At 37.2% G+C, this 15,134-nt stretch overlaps 2 protein-coding genes and 2 non-coding genes across 12 annotated transcripts in view; 1 reads left to right on the top strand and 3 right to left on the bottom strand.

Moving 5' to 3' along the window:
* Positions 1–602: 602 nt before the first annotated feature.
* ppdpfb (pancreatic progenitor cell differentiation and proliferation factor b) lies at positions 603–7,561 on the bottom strand. Its single transcript, XM_059333267.1, has 5 exons — positions 7,397–7,561; positions 5,684–5,779; positions 4,705–4,782; positions 2,353–2,446; positions 603–1,147 (listed from the first exon to the last, which is right to left on the bottom strand). The coding sequence occupies exons 2-5, from the start codon at positions 5,736–5,738 to the stop codon at positions 1,033–1,035; spliced, it is 342 nt and encodes a 113-aa protein (XP_059189250.1). The 5' UTR covers positions 5,739–5,779; positions 7,397–7,561; the 3' UTR covers positions 603–1,032.
* Positions 7,562–8,555: 994 nt separating this feature from the next.
* On the bottom strand, positions 8,556–8,637 carry trnas-aga (transfer RNA serine (anticodon AGA)). The gene has a single exon. It is a non-coding gene; the product is annotated as a tRNA-Ser (tRNA).
* Positions 8,638–9,558: 921 nt separating this feature from the next.
* Positions 9,559–9,630, top strand: trnae-cuc (transfer RNA glutamic acid (anticodon CUC)). Its single transcript has one exon. It is a non-coding gene; the product is annotated as a tRNA-Glu (tRNA).
* Positions 9,631–10,569: 939 nt separating this feature from the next.
* Positions 10,570–15,134, bottom strand: part of tpd52l2b (tpd52 like 2b) — a 38,740-nt gene continuing 34,175 nt past the window's right edge. For all 9 annotated transcript variants that reach the window (XM_059332361.1, XM_059332366.1, XM_059332364.1 and 6 more), the window contains one exon: positions 10,570–14,817. In XM_059332361.1, coding sequence (XP_059188344.1) covers positions 14,731–14,817 — 87 coding nt within the window. In that variant the 3' untranslated portion in view covers positions 10,570–14,730. The remainder of the gene's footprint in view (positions 14,818–15,134) is intronic.

Here is a 15,134-nt window from a genome sequence, read left to right as displayed (position 1 = left end):
TACATTATTAATAATTTATGTATTTTTCTAACACAAGGAAAGCAAGATATTAAACACATTTTAAAGTAAATTATGAGTCATAGTTAATTCCTAAAATGTGAGAGCTGTTAGAAATGTGTTGATTTTAGAAGAAAAAACAGGTCTGTTTGAACTTCAGGAGCTAAAATTTGAAAGTCTGAGCAGGGAGTTTGCGCAGGACTGTTTTTTATGAAACCCTGGAGACGGCTGAACTCAGCCTCCAGATGTAGTGGGTGTTTTAGACACTGAGCAAACAGTTACACAACTCCAGAGATCAGCAGCAGCAGTTGGAGGACATGAAGTGCTGTTTTCGATGTTTACTCTGTTCCTGGAATAGCCCTTTACAAAACCAGTCAACCACTCCCTAGCAAACACCACACTTTAACCTTGTTTACCTTGTAGGAATTTTTACACAGGATAGAAAAAAAATCATGTTCTTAAAACCACAGAAAAAGCTGTTGTTGCACTGGAATAAATACTGATTTCAAACTAAACTTCTCTTTTCACAGTTAATTGTTGGGAGTTTAAAGGGATATTTCTGCTTTAAATGTACACCAGAAGAACAAAAAGAGGAACACAGAACATTTAGGCTGCAAGAGTCTACTTTATTGCATTTGCAATCACAGGGTGACAAAAGTGAAAAATGTTTAACAAAGGCATGTGGATGTGAATGCACCACAGTGTGTCTAAGCAACACAGTATAACAAACACAGTACAAATGTTAAAAAACACAAAAGGAGTTCATCAGTTGCATCATCGTCTTGTTTTTTTTTTTTTTTACATTTTATTTTAACTTCTTGTTTTTTTTTGTTGTCAATAAAAAAAAAGAAAGAAAAAAGGTTACAGAAACAAAAAAACAGGTAAGGCAGCCTGTAACTACGATGAATAATAATATAAAAAGAAACTAATAAGGTTGTAAACGGGATTTCCTCCCGTCACCTAGCGTTGGTCGTTGGTTCGATACCCCCCTCCGGTCCCCCCGAGGCGCGGCGAGGTCAGGGTGAGGCTGCGGGATCAGGAGGAGGTGGGGCTTCCTGCGTCGCTGCTCTCACTCACCTGGCGCTGCATCACCATCTCCCTAGCAACGCAGGTGATCTGACCGTTCGTCACTACACCTTGGACCCCCGCCCTGAGACAGACGGAGAGAGAAAACATTCCTGATTCTGTACAATAGAAAAGGTGCCCGAGTGTGATGGATTTACACAGAGACAGAGTGATACTCAACTTCTTTTGTCAGTTTTGAAACATAACAGGATTCTAGTGGCCAGTTAATTAAAAAATATATAATAATTGGGGTTCCTCGGTGGAACACTGGTAAAGCACATACCACTAAGGCAGAGTCCTCGTAAGCCACCCTGGCTCTAAACCGGCTCGAAGCCCTTTCCTTTCACTCTGTATCTCTCAATATCAAAATGAAGCCCAAAAAAAGAACTAAAATCAAAACCTACTAATATTTACCCGACAAAATTAATTAACAGACATACTTAAAACCATCAAACTCATCTTTTTAAATTATTTTCTAGATTTTTTAGAATTAATGGACTCAAATGAAAGTAGATAAATTATCACATTGAATTATCACCCAGCCTTAAATGTAAAAACACCCAAAGGTTGCTCTGCTAGATCACATAGTCGCTGGTACAATGATTTATTGATTTTTAATCTTTAACAGATTGTACTAGTTTTTCTTACAGTTTTAAGTAGTTTTTACCTGTTTGAGGGCGACATAAAATAAAACCCAGAACTAGAGATAAGCAGTATGACGCAGCTTTGTATATTATTATGGACATGCTCTGCTGCAGGCATGCTGCAGAACAACATTCTCCATGTATTTCAGCCACTGCAGCCAATTTGTCCCAGTGGCCACATGAGGTATTGTTATAAGCATTTCCCCCTTAGAGGTTTTAAATGCGGAAAAACAACAATTTCCCACAGCCTAGAAAAGCATCATCCAAACAGCAACCCCAGAAGTTATAGAACTATTTTTGGTGTATGTGGTCTTTGAGTAATACATGCATGATCTACACTGTCATGCTTGGTTCGCTTTATTTAACAAAATTTACAGAACTGTCCTGGACTCCTCTGCCAGTAAAATACTTGAGAAGCAAAATATCAAATTGCCCTCTCCTCGATATTGAAAAATTCCCCAAAGAAACATTATGCAGCTCCAAATTTGAGAGAGCAGAAACTGGGCATTTTTACAAACTGTAAGGATTATGGCCCAGATTAGAAAAACACTGAAGCTGCAGCAGCATGAGGGGATGAGTCAGCAGTGTGAGTGTGTGAGTGTGTGTGTGTGTGTGTGTGTGTGTGTGTGTGTGTGCTGATACCTACTTCTGCTGTGCCTCCTCAGTCAGTGGGGTCATCCCAGGCTGCTTCCCAAAGAAGAAACTGGACCACCAATGTCCAGAGTCCTGCTTGGGGAGTCCTGCGGAGGAAGACAATGACAGCATGAGTTTAAGGTTAACACAGAACACACAGAGCATTTCATCTAGACTCCTGTCTGTCAGTTTGTATATCTTTAATTCAACATGTAAACACTCCAGTACGGCAAGTTTTGGTTTTTAAATTCCTCATCAGATTAAAGCTGCTCAGCTTTTCATTGTGAGCTGAGGAACAGTTCAACCACTGAAGTGAGACAGCAGCCTGACCATTACAGAGACCAAATGTTAATATGGGAATGTGTGTGTCTGAGTTGAGTGTGTGTTTCATCAGCCAAGGCTCAGGTTTCCCCTCTCGCATTTGTTTCTGTGACGCCTGTAGCAGCTGCATTAACATACAGGCAGTTACATTTACAGTAGCACTGCTGCGTGCTGTAATTAGCTTCTAGGTCAGGCCGGTTCTTAAAGTGGTGCCAGTCAGAGAATAACTGACCCGACTCTACCAAAACTGTTCCAGTGCAAAATGTGGTTTCATTTCATTGAATTAAAAAGAAACTTGTGACTTGAATAAAAACTGTCTAGCCACTTATGACCAGTCCTATTTTGATTCCCTGACATATTATGATTCATTATTTTTCCACAGTATATCAGTTATCCTGACATTTTCTCCCCTTCCAATATCCCACATTAGTCTCGCTCCGGTTATAACACAGAGCAAACAATGTAAACCCTAAAACTAAGTTTAGTCTGACATCTTTTACCAGTGTTTTTTTGTGGCTAAATAAAGCCATTTTACCACCAGTTATCTTTCTGCACTGTCTAACACACACATTTCCCCTTTCACCTACTTTAATTTCCAGCAGCGTCTCCTGTGTGTGTGTGTGTGTGTGTGTGTGTGTGTGTGTGTGCTGAAAATATCAGCCCCCTGACAACAAAAAGCTGAGCCAGCAGTTATAAACCGGCACGGTGACAGCACTTATCTGTCGGCCCAGATGGTTTTTTACGTAAAGCTGCACTGAGACGCTGATCCAGGATTACTGGTGAACTCAGCAGATCCTAACTGGTGCTGAGAGTTATATTGGTATACCAGGAGCTGGCTGAACGCAAGTGTAGTCAGAGACAGAGTGAGTCAGAACTGAAAACACGCGACTGACAACTTTTCTGCCAGATTAGAGAGAGCAGGATCAGATGTGAGCGAGGTGTATTCCCAGATGACTCGACCTGTGTAGCGGTTTGCGTTCGGAGGTAACCGCTGACTCAACCACCGCAATCAGAGACTACAGTTCTGTTTGCAATATTACTGAGTAACAGAGTAATGGGAGGGATGATGACGATGGAGAGCAATGTCATCATGTTTTTTCAGACTGTTGTCCACACTGCACACAGGATGTGGCCGAGCGACGGACAGAAACATCTGGATCTGGTGTAGAGACACGCTCCTGTGGCTGTTACTTCTCTTGAGCAGAACACGCTGTTCCTTCCAAGACCACAGCAGTTGTTTTTTTTAGCAGTGCACGTCAGTTGTCTTGCATTATTTCCTCATGTGATTACTACGAACACGCAAATCCTGAGCAGCAGCTCTGAGTTAGTCAACTCTCTGACCTTTAAATAAAACCCCTGTTGGGTTTTCTTTGATAGAAGAAACTCACTTTATCATAGAAAGAAAATGTAAAAACAGGCATTATCGCCAAGTAATGGCGATCGCCAACAACCAAAAACTGTGGTATTTTTTCAGAAGCAGTTCATTTGGTTAGACTAAAAATTAAAGCGTTTGAACTGACTAGATCTTGTTAAAAATGTTCAATTCTGCTCCTCAGCAATTCAATTCACGCTTTTCTCTTTTGTGTAATTTGTGGCATTATAACGGTTATTCTGCACAAGACATTTTACAGGTCTCCCTTCTCCTAGCCATGATTGTGCCGTTTCAGTAGAGCTGGAGGACTTATGGATGTATATAGATTTTGTATACTGCAGTGAAAATTGAGGCCACAGTGAGTAAAATGTGACAGGAGCTTGGGGGTTTAGAGGGAATTTGGAGTATTAGTGTAAAGTTATTATCTTTTTATTGGTTCAATACAAAGAGACAGGATAGATAGATCCATTTTTAATCAGTTTGTGAATATTGTTCTATGAAAAGTGTGTTTGTCAGCCCATCTTCTCTTTAAACTTTTATTAAAACAGGTTTAAAACAACAAGTTTTTACTTCCCTCCACTAAGAGTCAAAAGTCCTTTTAGAGACTTTTTCATAATGACACACATTTAATTTGCAGTGAAGCCATGAGTTTCTGGACAGATGGACACACACCTGGATGGTGAGGGATGACCTCTCCACTGTACTCCGAACTGCCGCAAGAGCTGCTACTGGACGTAGAGCCAATGCGCCCTGCACGAGAGAGAACAGGCAGAGAAAGAGTTAAAGACTTGGTCGTTTAATCAGCAGAACTGAAAAGGAGAAACGTGACAAGTACAGAGGTACATTTTATCTGGAGGACATTGAGGAGTTAAATATTTCACCTAATGCTTTAAAAGCGTTATGTTCTGGCATAATATCTACCTGTTCCCTTAAAATCAAAATTCTGTTTCAGTCAATCAAGTTATGTAACCACCGGCTGAGGGGCGAGCCAGAGCACGCTTCAGATTTAATTTGATGAGACAGGTTACAAGACTATTTGGCTCTTTGAGAAACCCCCCCCCACACACACACACCACACCAGCAGCACATACTCCTGAAGCCACATATGTAATCTCTTACGACTTTGGAGTCTAGTTTGAAGCTATTCTGGATATACAAGAACAAAAAAAGAAATCAGGAAGGGCGTTGTCTTGAAGAAGCTTACTGTCATTTCCTCGCTTCTTCTCATCCTCTACTAAAAAAAACAACAAAAAAAAAAAACTGGCTGTACACTTACAACATTACTACTTTAAAAAGGGAAATGCATCACTTGCAGCAACCATAAGTGTATATTTTTGCCGTTTTTAACTCTAAATCTTGTGTTACACAGGACACGACAGGTCAGTATTAAAATCAAATAGTACTGGATTCAATCTTGCTAAGATTAAATTTATACAAACAATGAATGTTATGAGATAAATGACTCATCCTGAGACCCAAATTCTTCCACCCTGGCCTACATACTCGTCATCTTTTACTCAGAGAAGGTGATTTACTATATCTACACTTTAATGAGGCTTTATCTGTAGTTTAGGAGTAGGTCAGCGGAGAGGACGAGTGTGAGTTTGCTGTGATCTGTGTAATAAAGGAGTAAGAAAGGAGAGAGACTCACTTCGGTAGTAGTCAGTGGTCGCCACGAGAGATCCACCTGCTGGAATAGCTGCCATTCTACTGTAGTTGGTCGTTGTGCAATGTGCTTGATGGAAACCTGGTGAGGTGAGAAAAAAAAAAAAGTATGGTTAAAACCAGACTGGGACTCATAACTCAGAGGATCAAGTTATAGTTAGGTTTATAAAATGCCAGAAAATAGTGAAAGCGTTCTGTTGCCCTATTCAAATGTCTTGTTTTGTCCAAAATCTAAAGTTATCCACTTTATTATTATAGAAATATTGACATTAATAAAAGCTGGAAGCAATTCCTTTTGGGCATTTTTGCTTTAAGAAACAATTATTTAACCATTAAAATAGATTTTTCTGACAATGTACTGGCTGTTTAATCAGATCTGATTCAAATCATAATGCATTATAAATCAATTGGTTGTTCTTCTGTGTTAAGTGTCGACTTTGATTGTTGACATGACAAATAAATTAACCTTCAGTTAACCCTTAGGGCCAAACTAAGGACTGTTTACAGACTTAATTAGTCTATCATTTAATAGTGTAATCTACAACATTGAGTTTCAAACTGGAGTCTGTCACGCCAGGGGTTTAGATTCATTTAAATTGTCACCATACACATTTATTTAATCTTTTTTTTACCTATTATTTTAATTAATTCTAATGCATTTACAAAATTTCATGGATTATGTTCTAAACGAACAAATTTTGTTTAATAGAGGACTAGAGAAATTAAGAATTTAGAAGTTTAAAATATATATATGCACATGAGGGGTGTATTCTCCATCTTGTCCTTTGTTAAACAAAAGATTAAAAACCCTTGGGCTATAACGTCAATAAACAACAACCACAGGGACATGTTGGGCTGTTTTACTTGATTAATGCCTTAGACAATTGATTTTTAATCAAAACTGTTGGTGATTATTCGATGATTAATCAATTGATCCACTAATCCTCTCAGCAGTGATGGTATGCAGGAAAACGTGACAAGTTAAACGTGAGGAAAAACATGCTGGACTCCAGCTGCAGAAAACAAACAAACCCGAAGAAATGTGGAAAACACAAATAATCTGAATATTTAATGCACATAAACTGGTCGCGTCTCACGTGCAAAATACATCCGAAATAAATAATTTAAAAATCAGAAAGATTTAGGTTTTGTTTTTCGTGTTCACATCTACAATACAATGACGTCAGCCCACGGTTTGCAGGGGTGTTGTTTACATCAAGTTATCACTGCACCAAACCGACATGTTGACGTTATTCTGTACATATGAAGAAATAGGTGAATAAAATCATATTTTAAGGAGCCGATGAGTGTTAAATAAAGCCTGTCATAGAGGGGATCAGGGATAAATCGTCAAGCTTCACCTCAGTTGCAAAGAGGAAATTTAGTCTCAAACAAACACAATAACAACATCATCAACATCTAACGGGATCTACTGTAACAATCTGTTGACATTTAAACTGTCAGTTTGTCTTTGTCACCGGAAATATTACCGTTAGTATTCTGTGAATTAAAAAAAACGAGCAAAACGAGAGGTAACTATCTTACATAGCAATTATTATTCTGAAACTCAAAACAAAGACTGCCACAGCTGCCATTATCACAGGCTAGCTGTTAGCATCGTTAGCTCGCCCACCACCCATCATCGAGAAGAAACCCCACCATTTTATTTAAAGCCCCAGTATAAAAGCCCCTATTTTACCTTTCAGGGACCCGGACGTGCTCGATGTTCGGTAGCACCCAATTCAACTCAGTCGGCGAGGCTGGGGGAGTAAACGCTAGGCGACGGGGCCCATTTGAAAATAAGTTTTGGGTAAATGTAACCCTCCAAGGTCCGAGCGGAGATTAACGAGACTTCTTCCAACGCCAACGGCCGGCTCCAGCTTTTTATAGAGGAGAGGGCTGTGACGTAGGCAGCAGTCAGGGGGCGGGGCGTAGAGATGACCGCTCATGTCATCATGCTGGAGTCAACCGATTGTTAACTGACGGACGTCTTAACGTTCATAATGATCCGTAAAAATAAATTAAAGAAACTACTGTCTGTACGTTTATAATACTCCGTAAAACTGATAAATAAAATTAAATAAATAACTGCTTCTTTTTAACCGACTAATGTCTGAACGTGCATATTGTTCGAAAGAATTAAAAAATTAAATAAATAAATATTTTTTTTAACTGACTAGTCTGTACGTTCATAATGTTCCATAAAAAAAATCAAGATTTAAAGTAATTAATTAAATAAATGTTTCTTTTTAACCGACTAATGTCTGCAAGTTTATAATGTTCCATAAAAATTAAAATTAAAAATGAAATAATTTAATGTTTCTTTTTAACTGAATGATATAATGTTCCACAAAATTATATATATATATATATAGGCCAGTTTGTCTTTATTGTTAAACATCGCTTTAAAAAAACCCACAGATGGCTCACAGATAAAAGCTTCGGTTGTTCTGTTGTCTTTATATAGCCTACTTTAAGTGTATCTTTAATTAACATTTCTTAAAATATAAGTGGTCCGAATCCGAATTAGTTAACATATGTTGTATTTCAGTGACTTTCACGCTGTCAATTTCTGCACCACATCACTACAGCTGACCGATCACAAGCATAGTGCACAGAGCGCCTTCCTGTGGTAAAATGTCTAAATTACATCCGACTTAAAATTCAATGCGTGAGATCTATCCAATAGTATGTGTCTGTAGACGTGCCTTTTGTTCGTTCGTTTGTATTTATTATCATATTCACATTGGAGAATAAATTGTTCCTAAGCCACACCTATTGATAATCATTATAATTATATATTTTACACCAATGCTTTATTTGAGTTTAGAGTGAAAGAGAAAAAAAAAAGTTTTTTCCGTTGTCGGCAGGATTCGGACCTGCGCGGGGAGACCCCAATGGATTTCTAGTCCATCGCCTTAACCACTCGGCCACGACAACTTGTAAAAATATTTTCATGATGTTAACTAGACAAATCTCGCGATACCGAGCGAAGGTATCGCGAAATGTTTCCCCTGGAGAAATTCTGAAAGGGCCACGGGGGCTACTGCCGGTGTGTGTACACTATGTAGAGATTCTTCAGAGATTTCAAACAATTAATACTAGTAATGTTATGATAGTATATTATAAACAAGGAGCACACCTACAACAACTATTCCTTTTCAAGTATTTATTTATACAGCAACTGTTAGAGAACTGCATTGAGGAAACCTTTAAAATGATGATGATCAGGAGACGTCCAAGTTCTTAATTTTTACATTTTATTACAATACGTCAAGGAATTTCTGGCCTCAAACAGAAAGCATTTTTGGCAAAACCATAAAACCTATCACGAACATTCCATGCAATACACACCCATTATAATCTCAGAATTTCTCCAAAAATGATCATGGTCATTGAACAGGGATTGATAAAAAAAAACCGATATGACCTATCGAAACGTGTATTAATAGACCAATACACAAGACTTGTGTCAACTGTTTAAATCGTCTCTAGGTGAAATTATGCCGGAGGAGTAGACGTTTGAAAATCTCCAATTATTGTTGTTTTTTGCTCTCTTTTTTTTCGGCCGTCCCATTCACTTCAATGCAAAAATGTTGTGCAGTTTTTCGCGAAAAGTTCGTATTCCGTAGAGAAAAGTAATAGCACACCGATCCCGATCAAACGTTTTGATATATACTTGATATATATAGGACGAATTGCGGGACGAAAGAAGAAAAAATCCACAGTATAACAACAGTGCTCGGTGCGATTGCCCCGTGGCCCTAATAAGCAGCATTGCGTTGCTGAAATAGCACGACTAACTGAATAAATGACGCGTTTTAAGTATATGGCAAATTAAGAAATTCGGTTACTCAGCCTTCCCTGGTGGTCTAGTGGTTAGGATTCGGCGCTCTCACCGCCGCGGCCCGGGTTCGATTCCCGGTCAGGGAACTACGTTTTCTTTTCTGAAGTAAATTTTCCTGATCACAGATTAAACACGTCACCACTCTATTGACTTGCTTAAAATACAAAAATCTGCAGAACTAAGATACACTGATCTCTTACAAGATCATCTTACAATGGACCAACTAAATTAACACAGATACACAAGTCCATTCCTCATTAAGTCTTGTAGAGGTACTAAACACATAAAGGAGCTTTTTTTTTTAACACTGTTTCTCTATACAAGGCCAATATAGCAAAATAGTTTCTTGTACCTGACAAGTTTCGGGTACCTTGCCTCTGTAGCCTTCATCAGAGGTGTCATTTGATGTTGGTGTGACATTGTCTGTGATGTGTTGCTGGCGCGTTGTGTGAATTGCTGGCGCGTTGTGTGAATTGCTGGTGTGTTTTGCACTTCAGGGCCACCGTAAATAATAAAATATATATATAATTTTAGCAATTCAAGATTGCTAATTTTTTATTGAAAAAGTACCAAAATAATGAAATGTAACGTTTGGCTGACTAATACCTGTACGTTCATAATATTCAATTTAAAAAAATAAATAATGTTTTTTTAACCGACCAAAAAATTTTTATTTGCAGACTAATTTCTGGACGTTCATAGTTTTCAATTTGAATAAACAAATTGATTTTTTACTGACTAAAGCCTGTATGTTCATAGTGTTCAATAAAAATAAATAAATACATAGAGGTTTTTAGAAGTCATATTTTTAAATGTTTTCTTGAAAAAGTACCTAAATCATTAAATGCAATTTTTAACCAATTTGACTAAAATCTAATACATATTTTCTGCTTTTTTAGTGCAAAAAATTAGTTTTTTAGTTTTTGATCATAGTATTGATATACAGAATTTAAAAAAAAAGTTTAATATGTTACATCTGGCAAATTTCAGGAAAATACAGATTAAAAATACTGGCCGGACACTCATTCATTTAAAGGAATGCTTTATTGATATCCAAACATATACAACAAAACCCAAAAAAAAAATGTTTTGTTTCTTTATTCATTCACCATAATCTTCCAAATCTGATCCCTTTTGATATTCTACATCAACTAAGCCCGGACCTAAATAAAGCTATAAGTATCTTCTGTCCTCCAGTCTGTCGTGTGCTGCACTTCCCCATTAGCACCAAAAACAAAGTTACATCACATCCTTCTTCTATTTATAGTCTCCCTCTAAACTGACTGCAGCTTTTAGAAAAAGTCCACTTTAACAAGTCATTAAATCCAGAATTTAGACATATATTTTTCTTGTGCAGAGTGAGATCAATGCCCTGCAAAAAGCATCACCTCTGAGCAAGAAAAATAAACTTTTTCCAAGTTAATTCTGAATGAAACAAGTTGTACATTTCTTGTAGTGTGCATCTAGGCGAAGCAGAAAGTCTCAGAGGCAGAAAGAGAGATTTCGTTTGTAACATTTGACATTTAAATATTGGCATCTTGTTTTTGTTATTTTCTTAAATTGATGGCAATATTTTTTGTACATTAACTTCTCTAAAAGTCCACCTCTGCTAACAGAAAGAAATGCCAAAAGAAAACAACAATTCACCTAACAGGAATAATATATTAACTACCAAAATGATCAACACAAACAAAAACAAAAACAAAAACAAGAAAATACACGTATGATGACACACTGGCAGCAGATTCTGATGGTTTTCAGTTTTTGTTCTTTGAAGCCCAGCGGATTTTAAATCATTTTTGTTAATTTTCTGCTTTTCTGTTGGTCGACAACTCCTGGAAAGTTTTGGCTTTAATTATTTTACGATTTTAGCTATACTGCCTCCAGAAAACGCGACGATGCAGGGTGCAAGAGCAACGTTTCGGAGTTTTAATGGGCGAAAAAAAACATTTTTTGCAACATTGAAACAGCTTCAGTGTCTAAAGATTTTCAGTACGTTTGCTGTGATGTTTCATAAACAGTAGTGTCACATATGTCAAACCAGCGGATACGATGTTCCACCAAAGTGATTAGGATCTTAAATCATGACTTCATATCGCAACATGTTTTTAAAATGTTAACACATTGTTTTAAGAAAAGTCTGTTATCATGTTGAGACACCAAGTCCTTTTTCTGAAGAAGTTTCTCATCATTTTGCACTTTAATTATTTGGCAACAGTAAGTCATTATTTTGAGAAAACTGTTCACTTTCAAAAAGGTTCTCCTCAATTTGAGATATTAAGTAATTATTTCTAAAAATATTTCTCATTATTTTTTGCTGTATTAAAGGATTATTTTGACATACTTAGTTACTATTTGGGAGTTATTGTGCAGAACGATTTAATTATTATGAAAATGTTCTCTTGATTCACTATTGCAAAATAATTAGAAATATTTTCAAAACAATATCTTAATATTGCAAAAGTGATTTTGAAAGATTTTCCCATTTTTTGCAATATTGATTATTTTGAGATTCTTAGTTACTATTTGTGTTTTTTTATTACTTTGCTATTGCAACATTGTAAAGTGTCATTATCTTGCAGAACGATTTAATTATTCTGAAAAATGTTCTCTTGATTATTTATTCATAATTTTGGCTAATTCTAATTATTTTTGCAATGTTGTATAATAATTTAAAAAAAGGTCACATTATTTTCCAATATTATGTAATTATTTTTGAAAATGTTTCTAATAATTTTTGCCATAGTCAGTTATTTTGAGAGAAGACATTTTGAGAAAGTCTCTCATTTTAATAACTTACAGGACTTTTTTTTTTTTTTTAAACACAAGGCTCATTTTAAACCTCTTTTCTTTCTGGCACAAATGGGCTTATGTACAAAGTTGTTCTTCTATCTTCAACTTTAGGGAAAAAGGTAAACAACCTTTTAATTTTTCATGTTGAGCAGAAAAGTGACGGTGCGTTCAGGTTCGTGGTCACCTTCAGTTTCTGAGGCCTTTTAGTTTGAAAGAGCTTCTAATAATTATCACGACAGGTGAACAACGATAAGAACAACAGTGAGTCGTTATAAAAAGTGTGTTAATTTGGCCTCATGCAGTTTGAGTGTGTGTGCGCGTGTGTGTTAGCAGGAGTGCATTAAGGGGTTTGTTGGCAGCGAGATGTTTTTAATGACGCGTTCTCTAAATCTATCACGCGACATCCCCGTCCTTCAATCCAACCAGTCTGTACAAGTCTAAACAACAAAACAAGAGAACATGAAGGAAAGGAAAACAACTATTTCTTCTTTTCTACCAGCTAAATCATAACAACAAGTGAAGCATTAAAGTGAGTAAGGCCGATAGAGAAGCGTTGACATTCACCAGGTGGTTACACAGCAAAGCGTCGTCACAGCATCAACAGGAAGCTGCAGCTGCAGAGGACAAACGCTGCTGAAATACACAAATAAACAACTCTAAATAATGACAATTAATGTGCCAACAATGTTAACAATACAACTAGGCATTAGTTTATTGATAGAATGTGACAGAAACTAATATTTCTGTTTAAATTTGCCTTTTAAATATTTATTTTGCATCTGTATTAATTTCCCCAATTCTTTTAAATTAAAGTTTCCCTTTAATTTATTTCTTTTTAATGTCTTTTTAATGCATTTTTGCTTTTATTAATTATTCATTTTAAATGTAATTATTTATGTAGAATTTTCCCTTTGCATTTCTTCCCAAAACTTATTTTTGTGTTATTTTCTGTATTCATTTCATCATTATGCAAAAAAGGCTGTAATCTAAATAAATAAATGGGAAATTTAAATAGGAGAATTAATACAACAGGGTTAGGGTTTATTTAATTAATGCACATTTACTTTTAATATTAGTTTAGTACTTTTTATGGCAAATTAAACATTTATCAAGCCATTTATTTATTTTGTTTTTTATTTTTACTTTTGGCAGCTTCGGTCCTCCACAGCAATCACACCAGGTGAAGAGAAACAGTCAAAGTGGTTTCAAATCTTTTTTTATTCCTCTGGAGGTTTTAGTTTGACTTGCAGCTTCAGATCCAGTCTGTCAGATAATACCAGTCTGATTACGTTTCTCCTCACCTGCCTGCAGCTTGCTGATGAATCAGTTCCACAAACTTTTAGTTTCAGGACCTCAGAATTTCTTTAAACAGACGAGACAGTCTGTGGAACTGACCCACAGCGTTTTATTTTTTTGTGTTTTTTTCGCCTCCTCCTGCTTTTTTTTTTCTTAAACTCCCAACTTGATCACCACCATCCGGCAGCATCAGTGACAATAGATTTATTCATATATATTTATACATATCGATAAAAGTTATGTAAAAACATTATGCAAAGCAGTGTAAAATAGTTTGTAATACAAAATGGTTTAAGGTTTATTTTTTTCTGTTTTTACATCCTGGTGTAGGGTCCGTCTTTAAATCTTTGCATGTTTTTTATGGTACAACTGAGATGAGATATGCACATGCATGTAGCAGTAGAAGGTCTGAAGATGCCCCCCCCCCCCCGCCCAGTCTAACCACTAACCTGCAGGTGGAGCCTGTGAATTAAGGTGTGCAGCCTGTGGTGCTCACAGTGAGAATGTATGATTAAAGAACATGATAGAAGTGAGAAAAAAGAAAACGTAGCAGTAGAACCACCCGTAAAACGCTCCTCCACCCTCATCCTGCAGATAAACTCTGATTTTGGGGTGTAAAAATGCACATGCAGAGTTTTGATGCAGCTGCACCTTAACAAACCCTCAATAACAAGTTTAATCCCTCATTTAGAGCCTCTTAATAATGCCTTTTTTTAGTCGTTTTTAGCCAGGTAAAACAGGAATTCCCTGCAGGAGACACAGAGTCTAAGGTCAGGGTCTAACGAAACATGATCTGTAAATTATTCATGTTTAGACATCAAAAAAACATTTTCCTTTTCCTCGACAGCGAGGCAGAAGAACCGCGGGACCAGCAGCGATGGGAACGCTCGTCCCACCTCAAAAACCCACGAGTCCTTCACCTCCGCCCGTCTGCAGACACACAGACCTTCTGGAGCAAAGAGAGTGGCGGCGAGTCGGTGAGGTGGAGGGTCAGAAGGTCATCGGGCTGGCATTGCGATGTGAGGTGATAATAGTACAGTCTCAGGTCGTGAGGAGAGGTGGCAGCGAGGAGGAAGAGGAGGAGGAGGGGGGTGCGTTCAGAAAGGCGGGTTCTCCTGAGTCGGGGTGGTGTCGGTCGGGGAGCTGGCGGTTTCTCCGTTCCCTCTGGGCCCAACGACTTTATACTGAGAGGGAGAGAGAGAGAGAGAGAGAAGAGACAGATCAGAGATATTGATCGGCAGCGATAATAAACTGACTAATCACAGATTCTGTTTCCTGTCAGGAAGAAAATCACTTTGACCTCATTTTAAAAACATCAGTGTGTTCCTGAAGTGCAGAATAACAGTTAGAATGACAGAAACCTGAAAAAAAGTGATAATTGATAACTGATAATTCTGACTCTCTGAGGAGCAGAATTTAATGTTTTTAACAGGATCTAGTAAGTGCAAACGCTTTATTTTAAATGACACATGTAGAATAAAGAGATTGACACGAATATCAA

The sequence above is a fragment of the Centropristis striata genome, chromosome 5 (assembly GCF_030273125.1).
Source record: "Centropristis striata isolate RG_2023a ecotype Rhode Island chromosome 5, C.striata_1.0, whole genome shotgun sequence".
In the NCBI taxonomy this organism is placed as follows: domain Eukaryota; kingdom Metazoa; phylum Chordata; class Actinopteri; order Perciformes; family Serranidae; genus Centropristis; species Centropristis striata.
The sequence above is the reverse complement of the archived record's forward strand: the minus strand, read 5'-3'. Positions and strand labels throughout refer to the sequence as shown.

Excerpts from the sequence above, each read along its gene's own strand:
- ppdpfb (XM_059333267.1), bottom strand. The coding sequence starts at position 5,738 with ATGGCAGCTATTCCAGCAGGTGGATCTCTCGTGGCGACCACTGACTAC. Across the intron at positions 4,783-5,683 it reads GACCACTGACTACTACCGAA|GGCGCATTGGCTCTACGTCC; the intron begins GTGAGTCTCTCT and ends TCTCTCGTGCAG. Across the intron at positions 1,148-2,352 it reads ACTGAGGAGGCACAGCAGAA|GGCGGGGGTCCAAGGTGTAG; the intron begins GTAGGTATCAGC and ends CGTCTGTCTCAG.